General features: G+C 32.0%; 8 protein-coding genes across 8 annotated transcripts; 3 read left to right on the top strand and 5 right to left on the bottom strand.

Moving 5' to 3' along the window:
• Window positions 1-309: 309 nt before the first annotated feature.
• Window positions 310-1,001, bottom strand: LOC145752722 (uncharacterized). Its single transcript, XM_082569048.1, has 2 exons — window positions 887-1,001; window positions 310-776 (listed from the first exon to the last, which is right to left on the bottom strand). The coding sequence occupies exons 1-2, from the start codon at window positions 999-1,001 to the stop codon at window positions 310-312; spliced, it is 582 nt and encodes a 193-aa protein (XP_082425174.1).
• A 1,690-nt stretch (window positions 1,002-2,691) lies between these two features.
• LOC145753075 (uncharacterized) lies at window positions 2,692-3,687 on the bottom strand. Its single transcript, XM_082569466.1, has one exon. The coding sequence runs from the start codon at window positions 3,564-3,566 to the stop codon at window positions 2,808-2,810; it is 759 nt and encodes a 252-aa protein (XP_082425592.1). The 5' UTR covers window positions 3,567-3,687; the 3' UTR covers window positions 2,692-2,807.
• A 1,322-nt stretch (window positions 3,688-5,009) lies between these two features.
• On the bottom strand, window positions 5,010-5,759 carry LOC145752720 (demethylmenaquinone methyltransferase-like). The gene has a single exon (XM_082569046.1). It carries the CDS (start codon window positions 5,757-5,759, stop codon window positions 5,010-5,012), a length of 750 nt encoding a protein of 249 aa, XP_082425172.1.
• Window positions 5,760-9,328: 3,569 nt separating this feature from the next.
• Window positions 9,329-10,072, top strand: LOC145752716 (demethylmenaquinone methyltransferase-like). Its single transcript, XM_082569040.1, has one exon. It carries the CDS (start codon window positions 9,329-9,331, stop codon window positions 10,070-10,072), a length of 744 nt encoding a protein of 247 aa, XP_082425166.1.
• Window positions 10,073-11,203: 1,131 nt separating this feature from the next.
• Window positions 11,204-11,674, bottom strand: LOC145752714 (uncharacterized). The gene has a single exon (XM_082569039.1). It carries the CDS (start codon window positions 11,672-11,674, stop codon window positions 11,204-11,206), a length of 471 nt encoding a protein of 156 aa, XP_082425165.1.
• Window positions 11,675-13,088: 1,414 nt separating this feature from the next.
• On the bottom strand, window positions 13,089-13,866 carry LOC145752713 (demethylmenaquinone methyltransferase-like). Its single transcript, XM_082569038.1, has one exon. The coding sequence runs from the start codon at window positions 13,854-13,856 to the stop codon at window positions 13,089-13,091; it is 768 nt and encodes a 255-aa protein (XP_082425164.1). The 5' UTR covers window positions 13,857-13,866.
• Window positions 13,867-17,407: 3,541 nt separating this feature from the next.
• LOC145752712 (demethylmenaquinone methyltransferase-like) lies at window positions 17,408-18,151 on the top strand. The gene has a single exon (XM_082569037.1). The coding sequence runs from the start codon at window positions 17,408-17,410 to the stop codon at window positions 18,149-18,151; it is 744 nt and encodes a 247-aa protein (XP_082425163.1).
• Window positions 18,152-18,996: 845 nt separating this feature from the next.
• Window positions 18,997-19,739, top strand: LOC145752711 (uncharacterized). The gene is made up of 2 exons (XM_082569036.1): window positions 18,997-19,141; window positions 19,183-19,739. Exons 1-2 carry the CDS (start codon window positions 18,997-18,999, stop codon window positions 19,737-19,739), a joined length of 702 nt encoding a protein of 233 aa, XP_082425162.1.
• The last annotated feature ends 353 nt before the right edge of the window (window positions 19,740-20,092 follow it).

Raw genomic sequence — 20,092 nt, 5'->3', positions numbered from 1 at the left:
TTATTGGCTGTGCCTAACACTGGCTTCTTGACTTTGTTTGTTCATTACCAAATTGTATTACAAGTTTTTTTTTAAATTTTACTTAACCTAATATCGCTTTTAACTTGAACCCTAAACAAATTGTTCTTTCATTTGCAACTGTGTTTTATAAAATTTTAAATGTTGCTCGAAACAAAAAAGTTATGCAATGTTGAAACAAAGTTTGTATTTATAATATTTTATCACCACATTTTTCTGGATCTTTAATTTTGCATGCATTATGGATCTAAAAGTTAGTTAAGTTTTATAGTTTTTGAAAGCAAAGATATTTTACGTGAATTGTTCTGGTTCATCGATAAATTTTATTCGTTGTGATAAATCATTATCTTCACAAATAGCCAACCGTTGACATTTTTTCTTTTCAACAAGTTGATCTAATTTTGCGTCGATTTCGGCCATGTAGGCCTTCATTTTGTCGGATGATTTACTAGAATCATGTCTAAGGTTGAACACAAATAATCCTCCAACTTGCAATAAGTTGAACAACATTTCGATGTGATCAACATATAGACAACCAGGAAAAAAAGCATAGCCAGCAACAACTACATCATAACTTTGCTTTTGAATAAAAGTACTACCTTCGGGCATCAGAATTTCTGTATACAGTTTGTTGTACACATTCTGTAGCTTGGCAGCTTTGTCAATCATACCTTGTGAGCCATCAACACCTTCTATAATTCCAGTAAAACCAGCTTTGCGCAAGCACTGACCAACTATACCTGTACCACAGGCTACGTCTAAAATCAAACCAAATTTTTGTTAAGTTTTATCTGTTCGGATAAGAAGCTGACTAACTTGTCGAGAACTGGGGTGTTAATTTCTACCATGTACAAATCATATCCTGAACTGAGTTTATCAAATAACTCAGTAGTAGATTTATAATCATCATCTTTCATGTTCAGTTTTTCTGAAAAATCTTTAAAAAATTTGTTCCTTCCATCGTTTGAATTAGAATAAGACATTTTAAATATTTAGCTGCAATAATATTAATAGTCTGTTTAGAAAAAAAAAAAGTTACACACATACTTTAAAACATGCACTTTTAGTAAGCAAACATTGCAGTTATCGCATGTTTTATAACCTTAAAGCTAAAATTTATATATATATATTTTAGTCCAGGGGAAACCCCATCCACGTCACAACCAAATACACGTTTGCAATCCATCCTTGACAAGCCACTTTAACTTCGATTACAACTTAATCCACCTGACGAGAATATATTTTCGGATCGTATGGATTGATTGACTATTATATGGATAGAAGGATCGAATGGGTCGGATGTGTTAATGGGTAATCTGAATAGGTGAGGGTTAGGGTAAGGGTTTAATTCATGAAAACTTTTTGTTTAATTAAATATCCGTCAAATATGCATTTGAATTATGTAATATCTATTTAATATATATTCGATTCATTTAATAAAACTTGATCCATTAATCCGTTCGATCCGTTGATCCGTCAAATATATATTTTCGTCAGGTAGATTAAGTCCGATTCTTTAACTTCTTGTCAATCTTGGCAACATAGGTCATCATTTCGTCAGGTCCCTCGACAATATCATAAACCTTATCAAACAAAACTGCACACTTGCACAGTTATTACAGACTGAACATTTGGAAAAAAACAACATATGCCCAGACAACCCACTTATTAGTTTTTGGTGTTACCACCTGCACCCAGAAAATAAAAGTAAAAACTAACTTGGTCTTTGCAACAGAGTGTGCAACTGCGCAGACAACTTATTTAATCTATCCAGCAGTTTAGTTTAACGATATTTGAACTTGTTACACTTATTGCATTGCACATAAATTATTTAGAGGATCCGACATAACAACTCAAGTTGCGGTCCTACTAAAATACGCCCGGGAGGCCCGGGGTAGGCCCGGGGGGTCTGGGGTATGTGCGGAAGGCGAGGGGTCAGTCGAAGAGCTTCGGTGGTAAGGCGAGGGGTCAGTCGAAGAGCTTCGGTGTTTTTTTTTTAGTTTAGACGAGACAATATTGAAAATATGGTAATTTGATGGTCGATTTAATTCAATAAAAGTTGAAAATTGAAATTTTTTTCGATGTTAAAACCAACTAATAGAGCCTCATATAAACGCGGGCCTTTACATAAACTCGTATAAAACACACCGGGCCTTATATTAAAACCCCGGCCGCCATATCAACACCTTGGGCCTAAATAGACTCGAACACCCCTGGCATTATTTAAACACCCCGGGTTTTATAAAAATTTGTATAAAAGTCCCCGTGCCTCATTTAAACACCCCGGGCCTCATAAAAACTCGTTTAAAACACCCCGGGCCTTATTTAAACACCCCGGGCCTCATAAAAATTCGTATAAAACACCCCGGGCATCATAAAAATTTCTATAAAACATCCCGAGCCTCATTTAAACACCCCGGGCCTCATAAAAACTCGTATAAAATACCTGGGGCCTTATACAATTTTGTATAAACCACCCGGGACTTATATTACCACCCTGGGCCTAATATAAACACCCCGGAACTAAAATAAATACCAAAAAAGCTCTATGACTCACCTTGGGCTCCCCGGGACTATCCCGGCCCCCCGGGCCTATCCCGCCCCCCCGGGCCTATCCCGCCCCCCCGGGCCTCCCGGGCGTATTTTAGTATGACCCACTCAGTTGTGTAAATTCATTAATTTTTATTGACATAAAATTTCTTGATGCCGACAGTAAAACTTGGTTACGGGTGTAAAAAAGTGACGGAAGGATATAAAAGTAATCAATAATACAGCTTTTAAAATTTGTTCTACAATTTTTTAAAACAAAGTTGTTCTTCATGAACAAAATCATCATCTTTTGGTGGGTTCTGCGTTGAATTGAGAGGGCCAAAGTATTTCAGTCTAGGGGAAACCCCGTCTAAGTTACGAATAACAAGATGCTCGCATTTTTTTTCATTTACTAACTCTTCCATTTTTAGTTTAATCCTGTTAATGTAGTCGGTCATTTTGTTAGGCTTTTCGACAATCTCATACTGTATGTTAAACAGTAGTAGACCACCAACACATAAAAATTCTAACAATTTTTCCATGTGATCAGCACCTAAATAATTCGGGTAAAAAGCATGACCTAAAATTACTACGTCATAGTTTTGTTTTGGCAAGGAAGTAGAACCATACGGCGTTAGAATTTCGGTATACAGCTTGTCGTAAACATTTTCTAACTTTGCAGCTTCGTTAATCATACCTTGTGAGCCATCAACACCTTCTATATTACCAGTAAAGCCAGATTTGCGCAAGCACTGACCAGCTATACCAGTACCACAGGCTACATCCAAAATCGAACAATTCTGATCTAAATTTTCTTCAAGTTTAATTCGTTCCAATAGTAAGTTGACCAATTCTTGCTGTAAAATCGTGTTAATTGGATTCATGTGGATATCATAACCAGGACTAATTTTATCGAACAGTGAAATAACTGATTTACAATCACCATCTTCTACATTTTTGACGTTTGAGAAATCTTTAAAAAAGTTGTCACTACCTTTGGTTGGGTCAAAATACGACATTTCAACGACGCTTACGACTTTCAGTTGACTTCGTTTAAACCGTTCACTTTTGACGAGAACTTAGACTGCTGTTTACATAATAAAAATGGTAAATGATTGCACAACCATATTGTAACCTATAAGCACTAGATAAGAAAAAATGTCATCTAGTTATTTTTTAAGTTTAAAGGCAAACTTAAATTGTTGGTTACAAATTAAAAACTATATACAGTATTGCCAAATCAACTGTTTAACTGTACATGCTATAAACTTTTACGCTTTCACATAATTAATAAATACTTAGTAAGATCATTTAGCTTTTCTTATTTATTTAAGTTTAACAAATTATTCTTCCACGCTTTACTGGCCTTGCAAGCAATGCCTATCTAAACTAATTGCTCTTTAAAAATGAGTTAATAATAAATTTCCTTAACAAAAAGTAATAATTTGTTTTTAATTTATTCAAACCTGAATTAAACAAGTTAATTAATAAAACATATGACGTTAGTTTGAAATAGAACACATTAACAGTCACGTTTTACTTCCTACTTCTACCATATTTTTCCTATTTTAATTCTCTTACGTACTTACATAATCAATTCAGAGAATTGATTTTAATTTAATAAACAGCGCCAAACGAATGTTTAGTTCTTAACATATATGTGAATTGGATTAAAAAGTTTTAAAACAATTATAGCGTCTCGCTTATTTAGTGATGAATCATCAGGCTAAAGAATTTCGGTTATAAATTGTTTTAAACATTTTCTAAGTTGGCCGCTTCGTTAAGCCCACTTTGTTACATTGTGAGCCATCAACATCTTTCATATTTTCAGTAAAATCAGCCTTACGCGAACACTATTAAAACAGTACTACAGCCCACAGCGTATGTCAATAATTAAACTAATTTTGTCCAAATATCTGGCTTGTATAACTTGTTCCTATACTAAGTTTACCAACTTTTGTTGTATTGAATTATTAATGTTTATTACGTAAAATTTTATTCGGTGCTGATTTGTTCTTTATATGCATTTGCGAAAATTTTAAAGTTATTAACTTTACGAATTTTCAGTTTTTTAAAACATAGTTTGCCTTTTTTAGATGTATAATTATGCTTAGTAGATCGTACAAACATCTTGATTATCTAAGGCAAAGTAAGTATAATACCCGGGGCTATATATCTTAACCTATTTTAATCAAAAACACTATGACAATTCGATTTAATAATCAGCCAACTATTTTACATAAAAGTATTCCTAAAGGTCACAGGAGGGTCACTTATGGTTTATTTGCTGCAAAGCAACATTTGTGATTAAATCTCGTGTAACTTGTTGGTCACGAAATATTATTAAATAACTTAACATAAACTGTCGTATAAATGTTTCAGGCCAAACATAATTCCTAGGTTTGCGATTCTATTTAATGAGGTGCATTTTAAAAATAAGTGTCAGTAAGTTTTTCGACAAATTATAATTTTTTGTAACAATGTTTTCTTTCGTGCACGAAATCAACTTGATTTTGTTCCGGTCTTATTGGATTGACGTATTTCAGACGTGGAGAAACCCCATCTACGTCAGAATTAACAAGACATTCGCATTTTCCATCTCTGACAAGGTCCTTTAACTTTTTATCAATCTTGGCAACATAAGTCATTATTTTGTCAGGTTTATCGAAAATATCGTACTTCAAGTTGAACAAGAATAGACCACCAACACGTAGATATTTAAACAACATTTCTAAGTGATCAGCATCGAGATAATTAGGAAAGAATGCATAAGCAACAATTACTACGTCAAACTTTTCCTTGGGTATTTGTGTGTTACCATCAGGGGTAAGAACTTCTGTATACAGTTTGTTGTACACGTTTCCTAACTTTGCCGCTTCGTTGAGCATACCTTGTGAGCCATCAACACCTTCTATATTTCCAATAAAACCAGCTTTGCGCAAACACTGACCAACTATACCAGTACCACAGCATATATCTAAAATGGAGCAATTTTTGTCTAGTGTTTCATCAAATTCTATTTGTTTTAGTAGAAGACTGACTAATTTTTGATTAATGGGTAATACATTTTGGTCCATATGTAACAAGTATCCAGAACTTATTTTATCAAAAATAGAAATAACTGAATTTGTATCATTTTCTTTTACTTTTTTAGTATCGGAAAAATCTCTAAAAAATTTGTCACTTCCATCATTTGGATCAAAATAAGACATTTGTAGTTCTAGTTTCATTTAAAATGATTTGAACTTATACTGGCGACAGTAATTTCACTAAAACATACGGTGCTGTGATCTCGCCAAAAATCTCGCCAAATATCGTGACTGATTTAGGGCAGATTAAAAATGGTCAAGAAAAAAATGTAATCTCCTTAGCAATATGAAGTGCGTATAGATTACTAATAAAAGCAAAAATTCAATTTCGATAAAATATTTTGTTATAAATTCGAAATAAATTAGCATGAATTAGAAAAAAACTAAACAGCATTAGGCTTGGCGGGAAAAATTGTTAAAATTTTACTTAATATCGCTACAAGATGAAATCAGTTAAGGTTTTTAAAACAACTCATTGCTTCATATCTGAAGCCAAGTATTCTTGACAATGAAATACGTTTGTTATTGTACACCAACAAATAAAGAATTTAAATTACCCTTTTAATTAACAAATGTGATGAGATACTATTTACATGCAACAATTTTTATTTTCATTACAATTTTTGAAAACATAGTTGTGATTCGTGAACATATTCGACGTGTGATTCTTTTTTCTTTATTGGGTTGACAAATTTCAGTCGAGGGGAAACCCCATCTACGTCACAACCAAAAAGACGTTTGCATTTTTCAGCCTTGACAAGCTCCTCTAACTTTTTATTAATCTTGGCAACATAGGCCATCATTTCGTCAGGTCCCTCGACAACATCATACTTCAAGTTAAATAAGAATAGACCACCAACACGTAGATATTCAAACAACATTTCTAAATGATCGGCATCGAGATAGCTAGGAAAAAATGCATGGCCAGCAATTACCACATCGTAGTTTTGCTTCGGCAATAATGTAGTCTTTTCTGGCGAAAGCACTTCTGTGTACAGCTTGTCGTATACCTTCTCCAACTTTGCCGCTTTGTTCAGCATACCTTGTGAGCCATCAACACCTTCTATATTTCCAGTAAAACCAGCTTTTCGCAAACAAAGACCAATTATACCAGTACCACAGGCCACATCTAAAATCGAACAATTCTTGTCCAAATTTTCATCAAGTTCTACTTGTTTTAAAAGAAGACCGACCAAGTTTTTTAGAATAGGAAAGTTAGCTTCCTCCATGTGCAAATCGTATCCCGAACTTAGTTTATCAAAAAGTTTGCTTACTAAGATATCGTTATCTCGTACAGTCAAAAGTTCAAAAAAGTCCTTAAAAAATGCATTGCTTCCATTTTTCTCATCAGAGTAAGACATTTTCTACAGTTAATACTAATTATTTTAAACACTCTGCAGTTCTGAAAAATTTTACGAAAAAATATATTTTAATGCCAAGCCGAAAGTAAAATAAATTATCCAAATCTTAAGGTAACGTATTTTATGCTAACTAATAGGTTTTTAACTAAGCACTTCAACTAGCAAAGTCGAAATAAATATACGACCGTTATCCTTAACCGTTATTATAAAAAAGAATGAATGTTTTGTTTGGTAAACAGCAACTACACTTATATTAGCTTTTTGTTGTAGTGTACTGTCGAAGTCTAACGCATATGTTTTAAAAGATATGTTTCCCTTTCCTGCTGGTTTTACATTTCACGACATGGTTATTTATCAAGAAATTGTTGTGCGTTTTTTTACTAATAATACCTCAGTAGTAATATTGACTGGACATAAGGTAAACAGTTTAACTATAAAAAATGATTAAACTTGTTGAAAATTGTTGCTTTATTTTGTTAAAAAAACTTACAAGGCATGTTTAACAAAGCTACAAAATTAGAATATGATTACAACAAAACATACACGTGAAATTAGTTTATAACTTTTTAAAACAATGTTGCCTTTCGTGGACAAAATTTTCGTTTTCTATGCAAGGATCCACATACTTTACTCGTGGGGAGATCCCATCTACGTCACAGACAACAATAAGCTTGCATCTTTTATCTTTGACAAGCTCATTCAATTTCTTTTCGATCTTCTTTACATAGGTCATCATCTTGTCAGGTCCATTAACGATATCGTAATTTAAGTTAAACAAAAATAAACCACCAACACTTAAGAATTGAAACAACATTTCAATGTGATCAGCATCCAGGTAGCCAGGGAAGAATGAATAACTGGCAATTACAACGTCATAACAATTTTTAGGCAAAGACGATATTTGATCCGGACTAAGAATTTCTGTATACAGTTTATTGTATACATTCTTCAGCTTGGCAGCTTCGTTGAGCATACCTTGTGAGCCATCAACACCTTCTATATTTCCAGTAAAACCAGCTTTGCGCAAACATTGCCCCATCAGACCAGTACCACAACATACATCCAAAATCGAGCATTTCTTGTCCAAATTTTCTTCAAGATGTAATTGTTTGCTTAACATAGTTATTAAATTCTGCTGAATGTGGTTATTCAATATTGTCATATGTAAATTAAATGCTGAACTAAGTTTATCAAACAGGGAAATCACTGATGTAACGTCGCCATCTTTTATCTTTCTCACAGTTGCGAAATCTTTAAGAAAATTGTCTTTTCCATCTTTAGGATCAAAGTAAGACATTTTAAATCACTAGCTGTTATAATGTATTTTCACCAAACTGTTGAGTTTAAGCCGCAAAATCGCACGAATTAGGTTTATTTACCTAACCTAATCACCCATGAAATTCGTTATCTAATTTTGATTGATTTATAATAATAGCAGAGGGGTTAGGTTTGTATGCGTAATTAAGCTTGTATAGAATATATTCTGTTCACAGGCACTTTAAAATGGGCAAAGATAATATCTTAAAATTTTAAAAGTGTTTTGCTTTGCATTTAAATACGTTTTTCTAAAAATTTTTAAAGCCGAAAATTGTTTAAAATATTTTCTAACATCGTATTAAAAAAATACTATTTCGGTCAAATTTTTAATAATATTTTGGACATTTTTAATTTGAAAAGTGACGATATTTTAGTTAGCTAGTTTTTTATTAAAAGATATAAAGTATAATTTACTTCAAAAATGTGTATTTAAAAATAATTGGTGTACTCAAAATGTCCCGTCGTGTTGTTTTGATAGTAATTATAGTTCAGGGCCTGCCCTACGGTCAATCTTTTGACGAAATGATGTTGCGAAGATTAACAAAAAGATGGAAGAGCTTGTCAAGGATGGAAAATGCAAACGTGTATTTGATTATGACGTAGGTTATAATATCTAAACCCCAATAATGGAACGTCAATCAAACGTCGAATAGGTTCGCAAAAAACAAATATGTTTTGGAAAATTTTAACCAGTAAAAAAGTTGACAATACAAAATAATAATGATATTTTAATGGTTAAAACATTTGGCTTTGCTTTATTAGATGCTAGGTTCGAATTTTAATAATTGCATATCGCAGCGTTTTTAAGTAAGATGGAAATGTTTCTTTCTTTTATCATGCTTAAAATCGTACAACAGATTATTTTGCAGCCATAGGAAACTCGAGAACTGCAAATTTTTCGAACAGGATAAGGAAACAGTTTCTCTTTTGGCAGTGCAACATATGTTGGCTAAATTTCTTTCGTCAGTATAAGTTTGAAAGGTTAGAAATAATACGAATATCTGAAATCTAAAAATGTCTTATTTTGACTTAAAAAATGGTAGCGAGAATTTCTTCAAAGATTTTTCAGGTTTGGAAAACATCAAAGAAAACGATACAAATTCAGTTATTTCTGTTTTTAATAAAATAAGTTCTGGTTACCAAATGCATGTGAACCAAAAGTTTTCCAATGTTCATCAAAAACTTTTAAGCCTCTTACTAGAGCAAATAGAACTTGATGAAAATTTGGACAAGAATTGTTCGATTTTGGATGTGGCCTGTGGCACTGGTGTAGTCGGTCTGTGTTTGCGCAAAGCTGGTTTTACTGGAAATATAGAAGGTGTTGATGGCTCACAAGGTATGATTGACGAAGCTACCAAGTTACAGAATGTGTACAACAAACTGTATACAGAAATTCTTAGTCCTGATGCTAAATCACAAATACCCAAGGAAAAATATGACATAGTAAATGTCACCTATGCATTCTTTCCAAATTATCTCGAAGCTGAACACATAGAAATGTTGTTTGAATATTTACGTGATGGTGGTTTATTGTTGTTTAACTTAAAGTACGATATTGTCGATGGACAAGATGAAACGATGGCTTTTGTTGCCAAGGTTGACAAACGGTTGGAAGAACTTGTCAAGGCTGGAAAATGTGAATGTCGATTTGATTGTGATGGGATCGCACCACGTCTGAAATACTTAAATCCAGTTAAAGGGGAGCAAAACCAAGTTGAATTCATGCATGAAAGACAGCTATGTTACAAAAAATTGTGACCTGGTTGCAAGTCAGTTGACAGCAATTTTTAAAATACACTATACCAGCAAAAATCACTTCAATAAATCTTTACATTAATTTTTAGAAGATTTTAATAAACCAATAAATTTTTCATCTATTAAAACTATTTATCACGGCGGTTAATGTTAAATAAAATTTGTCATAACAAGTTTGTGTGAAATATATTAGTAAATGTTGCATTGCAACGATATTATACTTGTGACTATCATTGAATATTTATTTAATAAGAGGTTCAGTGTTTAATAAAGAAACTTGTGATATTGGTAACAACTAGTTTGTATATAATAACGGTCAAGGTATTCGCCGCGGAGATTAAATGTATTTTGTCTTTGACAGTTAAGATGTTTGAACAATAGCAACAATTTATTTTAAATCGGGATTAAAAATCATGTATACCAGAAAATACGTTTCTTAAATAAATTTTGAAGGTTTTTTTTTGATATCTTTTGAATTCGCAGTGGAATTTTTTTTGACGCCAAGAATGGCGATAATTGGATGAACCAAAAGCATTTGGCTTTCCTTCATTAGATCCTGCGTTCTTGATTAAGATGATTAACCAAGCGTTCTTTAACCAAGCGTTCTTGATTAAGATGCTAACGTTTTTTTCTTTTTTAAAAGTAAAAGTTATAGAGCTAGTTAATATTTAGGCAATAATACTTAGCTAATACTATATTAAATTGCCAAAGGTAATTCGAGAACATTTCGGAAATTGTTCAAGCAAGATAAGGAAACGATCTATTTTTTGGCAATGCATCATTTACAAATTTTCTTCCATCAAGAAAATTAAAGGCGTTTGAAATAACACAAATATTCGAAACGTAAAAATGTCTTATTTTGACTTAAGAGATGGAAGCAAAAATTTCTTTAAGGATTTTTCAGATTTAAAAAACGTCAAAGAAAATGATACAAATTCAGTTATTTCTGTTTTTGATAAAATAAGTTCTGGTTATCCATTACACATGGACAAAAGTGTTTAAATGTTTATCAAAAACTTTTAAGCCTTCTACTAGGGCAGATAGAAATAGATCCACGTTTAGATAAAAATTGTTCGATCTTAGATGTGGCCTGTGGTACTGGTATAGTCGGCCAGTGTTTGCGAAAAGTTGGTTTTACTTTAAATAATTCGGGTAAAAAGCATGACTTACAATTACTACGTCATAGTTTTGTTTTGGCAAGGAAGTATAACCATACGGCGTTAGAATTTCAGTATACAGCTTGTCGTAAACATTTTTTAGCTTGGCAGCTTGGTTAATCATACCTTGTGAGCTATAAACACCTTCTATATTTCCAGTAAAGCCAGATTTGCGCAAGCACTGACCAGCTATACCAGTACCACAGGCTACATCCAAAATCGAACAATTCTGATCTAAATTTTCTTCAAGTTTAATTCGTTCCAATAGTAAGTTGACCAATTCTTGCTGTAAAATCGTGTTAATTGGATTCATGTGGATATCATAACCAGGACTTATTTTATCGAACAGTGAAATAACTGATTTACAATCACCATCTTCTACATTTTTGACGTTTGAGAAATCTTTAAAAAAGTTGTCACTACCTTTGGTTGGGTCAAAATACGACATTTCAACGACGCTTACGACTTTCAGTTGACTTCGTTTAAACCGTTCACTTTTGACGAGAACTTAGACTGCTGTTTACATAATAAAAATGGTAAATGATTGCACAACCATATTGTAACCTATAAGCACTAGACAAGAAAAAATGTCATCTAGTTATTTTTTAAGTTTAAAGGCAAACTTAAACTGTTGGTTACAAATTAAAAACTATATACAGTATTGCCAAATCAACTGTTTAGGTGCACATGCTATAAACTTTTACGCTTTTACATAATTAATAAATACTTAGTAAGATCATTTAGCTTTTCTTATTTATTTAAATTCCACAAATTATTCTTCCACGCTTTATTGGCCATGCAAGAAATGCCCATCTAAACTAATTTACTGCCCTTTTAAAATGAGTTAATAATAAATTCCCTTAACAAAAAGTAATAATTTGTTTTTAATTCATTCAAACCTGAATTAAACAAGTTAATTAATAAAAAATAGAACACATTAACAGTCACGTTTTACTTCCTACTTCTGAGATAGTTTTCCTATTTTAATTTCCTTACGTACTTACATAATCAATTCAAAAATTGATTTTAATTTAATAAACAGCGCCAAACGAATGTTTAGTTCTTAACATATATGTGAATTGGATTAAAAAGTTTTAAAACAATTATAGCGTCTCGCTTATTTAGTGATGAATCATCAGGCTAAAGAATTTCGGTTATAAATTGTTTTAAACATTTTCTAAGTTCGCCGCTTCGTTTAGTACACTTTGTTACCTTGTGAGCCATCAACATCTTTTATATTTTCAGTAAATTCAGCCTTACGCGAACATTGACCTATTAAAACAGTACTACAGCCCACAGCGTATGTCAATAATTAAACTTATTTTGTCCAAATATCTGGCCTGTATAACTTGTTCCTATACTAAGTTTACCAACTTTTGTTGTATTAAATTATTAATGTTTATTACGTAAAATTTTATTCGGTGCTCATTTGTTCATTATACGCACTTGAACTTTACGAATTTTTTTTCAGTTTTTTTAAAACATAGCTTTTTTAGATGTATAATTATGCTTAGCGGATCGTATAAACATCCTAATTATCTAAGGCAAAGTAAGTATAATACCCGGGGCTATATATCTTAACCTATTTTTTTCAAAAACACTATGACAATTCGTTTTAATAATCAGCCAACTATTTTACATAAAAGTATTCCTAAAGGTCACAGGAGGGTCACTTATGTTTTATTTGCTGCAAAGCAACATTTGTGATTAAATCTCGTGTAACTTGTTGGTCACGAAATATTATTAAATAACTTAACATAAACTGTCGTATAAATGTTTCAGGCCAAACATAATTCCTAGGTTTGCGATTCTATTTAATGAGGTGCATTTTAAAAATAAGTGTCAGTAAGTTTTTCGACATATTATAATTTTTTGTAACAATGTTTTCTTTCGTGCACGAAATCAACTTGATTTTGTTCCGGTCTTATTGGATTGACGTATTTCAGACGTGGAGAAACCCCATCTACGTCAGAATTAACAAGACATTCGCATTTTCCATCTCTGACAAGGTCCTTTAACTTTTTATCAATCTTGGCAACATAAGTCATTATTTTGTCAGGTTTATCGAAAATATCGTACTTCAAGTTGAACAAGAATAGACCACCAACACGTAGATATTTAAACAACATTTCTAAGTGATCAGCATCGAGATAATTAGGAAAGAATGCATAAGCAACAATTACTACGTCAAACTTTTCCTTGGGTATTTGTGTGTTACCATCAGGGGTAAGAACTTCTGTATACAGTTTGTTGTACACGTTTCCTAACTTTGCCGCTTCGTTGAGCATACCTTGTGAGCCATCAACACCTTCTATATTTCCAATAAAACCAGCTTTGCGCAAACACTGACCAACTATACCAGTACCACAGCATATATCTAAAATGGAGCAATTTTTGTCTAGTGTTTCATCAAATTCTATTTGTTTTAGTAGAAGACTGACTAATTTTTGATTAATGGGTAATACATTTTGGTCCATATGTAACAAGTATCCAGAACTTATTTTATCAAAAATAGAAATAACTGAATTTGTATCATTTTCTTTTACTTTTTTAGTATCGGAAAAATCTCTAAAAAATTTGTCACTTCCATCATTTGGATCAAAATAAGACATTTGTAGTTCTAGTTTCATTTAAAATGATTTGAACTTATACTGGCGACAGTAATTTCACTAAAACATACGGTGCTGTGATCTCGCCAAAAATCTCGCCAAATATCGTGACTGATTTAGGGCAGATTAAAAATGGTCAAGAAAAAAATGTAATCTCCTTAGCAATATGAAGTGCGTATAGATTACTAATAAAAGCAAAAATTCAATTTCGATAAAATATTTTGTTATAAATTCGAAATAAATTAGCATGAATTAGAAAAAAACTAAACAGCATTAGGCTTGGCGGGAAAAATTGTTAAAATTTTACTTAATATCGCTACAAGATGAAATCAGTTAAGGTTTTTAAAACAACTCATTGCTTCATATCTGAAGCCAAGTATTCTTGACAATGAAATACGTTTGTTATTGTACACCAACAAATAAAGAATTTAAATTACCCTTTTAATTTACAAATGTGATGAGATACTATTTACATGCAACAATTTTTATTTTCATTACAATTTTTGAAAACATAGTTGTGATTCGTGAACATATTCGACGTGTGATTCTTTTTTCTTTATTGGGTTGACAAATTTCAGTCGAGGGGAAACCCCATCTACGTCACAACCAAAAAGACGTTTGCATTTTTCAGCCTTGACAAGCTCCTCTAACTTTTTATTAATCTTGGCAACATAGGCCATCATTTCGTCAGGTCCCTCGACAACATCATACTTCAAGTTAAATAAGAATAGACCACCAACACGTAGATATTCAAACAACATTTCTAAATGATCGGCATCGAGATAGCTAGGAAAAAATGCATGGCCAGCAATTACCACATCGTAGTTTTGCTTCGGCAATAATGTAGTCTTTTCTGGCGAAAGCACTTCTGTGTACAGCTTGTCGTATACCTTCTCCAACTTTGCCGCTTTGTTCAGCATACCTTGTGAGCCATCAACACCTTCTATATTTCCAGTAAAACCAGCTTTTCGCAAACAAAGACCAATTATACCAGTACCACAGGCCACATCTAAAATCGAACAATTCTTGTCCAAATTTTCATCAAGTTCTACTTGTTTTAAAAGAAGACCGACCAAGTTTTTTAGAATAGGAAAGTTAGCTTCCTCCATGTGCAAATCGTATCCCGAACTTAGTTTATCAAAAAGTTTGCTTACTAAGATATCGTTATCTCGTACAGTCAAAAGTTCAAAAAAGTCCTTAAAAAATGCATTGCTTCCATTTTTCTCATCAGAGTAAGACATTTTCTACAGTTAATACTAATTATTTTAAACACTCTGCAGTTCTGAAAAATTTTACGAAAAAATATATTTTAATGCCAAGCCGAAAGTAAAATAAATTATCCAAATCTTAAGGTAACGTATTTTATGCTAACTAATAGGTTTTTAACTAAGCACTTCAACTAGCAAAGTCGAAATAAATATACGACCGTTATCCTTAACCGTTATTATAAAAAAGAATGAATGTTTTGTTTGGTAAACAGCAACTACACTTATATTAGCTTTTTGTTGTAGTGTACTGTCGAAGTCTAACGCATATGTTTTAAAAGATATGTTTCCCTTTCCTGCTGGTTTTACATTTCACGACATGGTTATTTATCAAGAAATTGTTGTGCGTTTTTTTACTAATAATACCTCAGTAGTAATATTGACTGGACATAAGGTAAACAGTTTAACTATAAAAAATGATTAAACTTGTTGAAAATTGTTGCTTTATTTTGTTAAAAAAACTTACAAGGCATGTTTAACAAAGCTACAAAATTAGAATATGATTACAACAAAACATACACGTGAAATTAGTTTATAACTTTTTAAAACAATGTTGCCTTTCGTGGACAAAATTTTCGTTTTCTATGCAAGGATCCACATACTTTACTCGTGGGGAGATCCCATCTACGTCACAGACAACAATAAGCTTGCATCTTTTATCTTTGACAAGCTCATTCAATTTCTTTTCGATCTTCTTTACATAGGTCATCATCTTGTCAGGTCCATTAACGATATCGTAATTTAAGTTAAACAAAAATAAACCACCAACACTTAAGAATTGAAACAACATTTCAATGTGATCAGCATCCAGGTAGCCAGGGAAGAATGAATAACTGGCAATTACAACGTCATAACAATTTTTAGGCAAAGACGATATTTGATCCGGACTAAGAATTTCTGTATACAGTTTATTGTATACATTCTTCAGCTTGGCAGCTTCGTTGAGCATACCTTGTGAGCCATCAACACCTTCTATATTTCCAGTAAAACCAGCTTTGCGCAAACATTGCCCCATCAGACCAGTACCACAACATACATCCAAAATCGAGCATTTCTTGTCCAAATTTTCTTCAAGATGTAATTGTTTGCTTAACATAGTTATTAAATTCTGCTGAATGTGGTTATTCAATATTGTCATATGTAAATTAAATGCTGAACTAAGTTTATCAAACAGGGAAATCACTGATGTAACGTCGCCATCTTTTATCTTTCTCACAGTTGCGAAATCTTTAAGAAAATTGTCTTTTCCATCTTTAGGATCAAAGTAAGACATTTTAAATCACTAGCTGTTATAATGTATTTTCACCAAACTGTTGAGTTTAAGCCGCAAAATCGCACGAATTAGGTTTATTTACCTAACCTAATCACCCATGAAATTCGTTATCTAATTTTGATTGATTTATAATAATAGCAGAGGGGTTAGGTTTGTATGCGTAATTAAGCTTGTATAGAATATATTCTGTTCACAGGCACTTTAAAATGGGCAAAGATAATATCTTAAAATTTTAAAAGTGTTTTGCTTTGCATTTAAATACGTTTTTCTAAAAATTTTTAAAGCCGAAAATTGTTTAAAATATTTTCTAACATCGTATTAAAAAAATACTATTTCGGTCAAATTTTTAATAATATTTTGGACATTTTTAATTTGAAAAGTGACGATATTTTAGTTAGCTAGTTTTTTATTAAAAGATATAAAGTATAATTTACTTCAAAAATGTGTATTTAAAAATAATTGGTGTACTCAAAATGTCCCGTCGTGTTGTTTTGATAGTAATTATAGTTCAGGGCCTGCCCTACGGTCAATCTTTTGACGAAATGATGTTGCGAAGATTAACAAAAAGATGGAAGAGCTTGTCAAGGATGGAAAATGCAAACGTGTATTTGATTATGACGTAGGTTATAATATCTAAACCCCAATAATGGAACGTCAATCAAACGTCGAATAGGTTCGCAAAAAACAAATATGTTTTGGAAAATTTTAACCAGTAAAAAAGTTGACAATACAAAATAATAATGATATTTTAATGGTTAAAACATTTGGCTTTGCTTTATTAGATGCTAGGTTCGAATTTTAATAATTGCATATCGCAGCGTTTTTAAGTAAGATGGAAATGTTTCTTTCTTTTATCATGCTTAAAATCGTACAACAGATTATTTTGCAGCCATAGGAAACTCGAGAACTGCAAATTTTTCGAACAGGATAAGGAAACAGTTTCTCTTTTGGCAGTGCAACATATGTTGGCTAAATTTCTTTCGTCAGTATAAGTTTGAAAGGTTAGAAATAATACGAATATCTGAAATCTAAAAATGTCTTATTTTGACTTAAAAAATGGTAGCGAGAATTTCTTCAAAGATTTTTCAGGTTTGGAAAACATCAAAGAAAACGATACAAATTCAGTTATTTCTGTTTTTAATAAAATAAGTTCTGGTTACCAAATGCATGTGAACCAAAAGTTTTCCAATGTTCATCAAAAACTTTTAAGCCTCTTACTAGAGCAAATAGAACTTGATGAAAATTTGGACAAGAATTGTTCGATTTTGGATGTGGCCTGTGGCACTGGTGTAGTCGGTCTGTGTTTGCGCAAAGCTGGTTTTACTGGAAATATAGAAGGTGTTGATGGCTCACAAGGTATGATTGACGAAGCTACCAAGTTACAGAATGTGTACAACAAACTGTATACAGAAATTCTTAGTCCTGATGCTAAATCACAAATACCCAAGGAAAAATATGACATAGTAAATGTCACCTATGCATTCTTTCCAAATTATCTCGAAGCTGAACACATAGAAATGTTGTTTGAATATTTACGTGATGGTGGTTTATTGTTGTTTAACTTAAAGTACGATATTGTCGATGGACAAGATGAAACGATGGCTTTTGTTGCCAAGGTTGACAAACGGTTGGAAGAACTTGTCAAGGCTGGAAAATGTGAATGTCGATTTGATTGTGATGGGATCGCACCACGTCTGAAATACGTAAATCCAGTTAAAGGGGAGCAAAACCAAGTTGAATTCATGCATGAAAGACAGCTATGTTACAAAAAATTGTGACCTGGTTGCAAGTCAGTTGACAGCAATTTTTAAAATACACTATACCAGCAAAAATCATTTCAATAAATCTTTACATTAATTTTTAGAAGATTTTAATAAACCAATAAATTTTTCATCTATTAAAACTATTTATCACGGCGGTTAATGTTAAATAAAATTTGTCATAACAAGTTTGTGTGAAATATATTAGTAAATGTTGCATTGCAACGATATTATACTTGTGACTATCATTGAATATTTATTTAATAAAAGGTTCAGTGTTTAATAAAGAAACTTGTGATATTGGTAACAACTAGTTTGTATATAATAACGGTCAAGGTATTCGCCGCGGTGATTAAATGTATTTTGTCTTTGACAGTTAAGATGTTTGAACAATAGCAACAATTTATTTTAAATCGGGATTAAAAATCATGTATACCAGAAAATACGTTTCTTAAATAAATTTTGAAGGTTTTTTTTTGATATCTTTTGAATTCGCAGTGGAATTTTTTTTGACGCCAAGAATGGCGATAATTGGATGAACCAAAAGCATTTGGCTTTCCTTCATAGATCCTGCGTTCTTGATTAAGATGATTAACCAAGCGTTCTTTAACCAAGCGTTCTTGATTAAGATGCTAACGTTTTTTTCTTTTTTAAAAGTAAAAGTCATAGAGCTAGTTAATATTTAGGCAATAATACTTAGCTAATACTATATTAAATTGCCAAAGGTAATTCGAGAACATTTCGGAAATTGTTCAAGCAAGATAAAGAAACGATCTATTTTTTGGCAATGCATCATTTACAAATTTTCTTCCATCAAGAAAATTAAAGGCGTTTGAAATAACACAAATATTCGAAACGTAAAAATGTCTTATTTTGACTTAAGAGATGGAAGCAAAAATTTCTTTAAGGATTTTTCAGATTTAAAAAACGTCAAAGAAAATGATACAAATTTAGTTATTTCTGTTTTTGATAAAATAAGTTCTGGTTATCCATTACACATGGACAAAAGTGTTTAAATGTTTATCAAAAACTTTTAAGCCTTCTACTAGGGCATATAGAAATAGATCCACATTTAGATAAAAATTGTTCGATCTTAGATGTGGCCTGTGGTACTGGTATAGTCGGCCAGTGTTTGCGAAAAGCTGGTTTTACTGAAATTATAGAAGGTGTTGATGGCTCACAAGGTATGATTAACGAAGCTACCAAGTTAGAATATATCTACAACAAATTGTATACAGAAGTTCTTACCCTTGATGGTAAATCACAAATACCCAAGAAAAAGTATGACATAGTTATTGTTACTTACGCATTCTTTCCTAATTATTTTGATGCCGATCATTTAGAAATGTTGTTTGAATTTTTACGTGTTGGTGGTCTATTCTTATTTAACTTGAAGTATGATATTGTTGATGAACCTGACGAAATGATGACCTATGTTGCCAAGGTTGACAAGAAGTTAGAAGAGCTTGTCAAGGCTGGAAAATGTGAATGTCGATTTGATTGTGAAGGGAGCTTACCACGTCTAAAATACGTAAATCCGATTCAGGGGGACCAAAGTCAAGTTGAATTTATTCATGAAAGGCGGCTATGTTACAAAAAATTGTGACTTGGTTGCAAGTCAGTTAAAAGCAATTTTTAAACAACACCTTATGAAGAAAAATTGAAATATTAGATTTAAACATTAATTTTTTAAAGATTTTAATTATCGTAAAATTTTTTTATCTTTTGAAACTATTTATCTCGGCGGTTTGTGTTTAATAAAATATTGTCAACCTAAAATGTGTGAAATTCCATTTATTAAATGTTGCATTGCAACGAGATTAGACTCGTGGCCATTATGAATATTTAACTCATAAAAGATCAGCGTTTAATAAAAACATTTGTGATATTGGTGACAACAAGTTTGTGTATGATAACAGTCAAGGTATTAGCCACAGGATTTATATTTACTTTGTGTTT

The sequence above is a fragment of the Corella eumyota genome, chromosome 5 (assembly GCF_963082875.1).
Source record: "Corella eumyota chromosome 5, kaCorEumy4.1, whole genome shotgun sequence".
Classification (NCBI taxonomy): Eukaryota; Metazoa; Chordata; class Ascidiacea; order Phlebobranchia; family Corellidae; genus Corella; species Corella eumyota.
The sequence above is the reverse complement of the archived record's forward strand: the minus strand, read 5'-3'. Positions and strand labels throughout refer to the sequence as shown.

Excerpts from the sequence above, each read along its gene's own strand:
- LOC145752720 (XM_082569046.1), bottom strand. The coding sequence starts at position 5,759 with ATGTCTTATTTTGATCCAAATGATGGAAGTGACAAATTTTTTAGAGAT.
- LOC145752711 (XM_082569036.1), top strand. The coding sequence starts at position 18,997 with ATGTCTTATTTTGACTTAAGAGATGGAAGCAAAAATTTCTTTAAGGAT. Across the intron at positions 19,142-19,182 it reads TCCATTACACATGGACAAAA|GGCATATAGAAATAGATCCA; the intron begins GTGTTTAAATGT and ends GCCTTCTACTAG.
- LOC145753075 (XM_082569466.1), bottom strand. The coding sequence starts at position 3,566 with ATGTCGTATTTTGACCCAACCAAAGGTAGTGACAACTTTTTTAAAGAT.
- LOC145752722 (XM_082569048.1), bottom strand. The coding sequence starts at position 1,001 with ATGTCTTATTCTAATTCAAACGATGGAAGGAACAAATTTTTTAAAGAT. Across the intron at positions 777-886 it reads TGAGTTATTTGATAAACTCA|ACGTAGCCTGTGGTACAGGT; the intron begins GTTCAGGATATG and ends GTTTGATTTTAG.
- LOC145752714 (XM_082569039.1), bottom strand. The coding sequence starts at position 11,674 with ATGTCGTATTTTGACCCAACCAAAGGTAGTGACAACTTTTTTAAAGAT.
- LOC145752716 (XM_082569040.1), top strand. The coding sequence starts at position 9,329 with ATGTCTTATTTTGACTTAAAAAATGGTAGCGAGAATTTCTTCAAAGAT.
- LOC145752713 (XM_082569038.1), bottom strand. The coding sequence starts at position 13,856 with ATGAAACTAGAACTACAAATGTCTTATTTTGATCCAAATGATGGAAGT.
- LOC145752712 (XM_082569037.1), top strand. The coding sequence starts at position 17,408 with ATGTCTTATTTTGACTTAAAAAATGGTAGCGAGAATTTCTTCAAAGAT.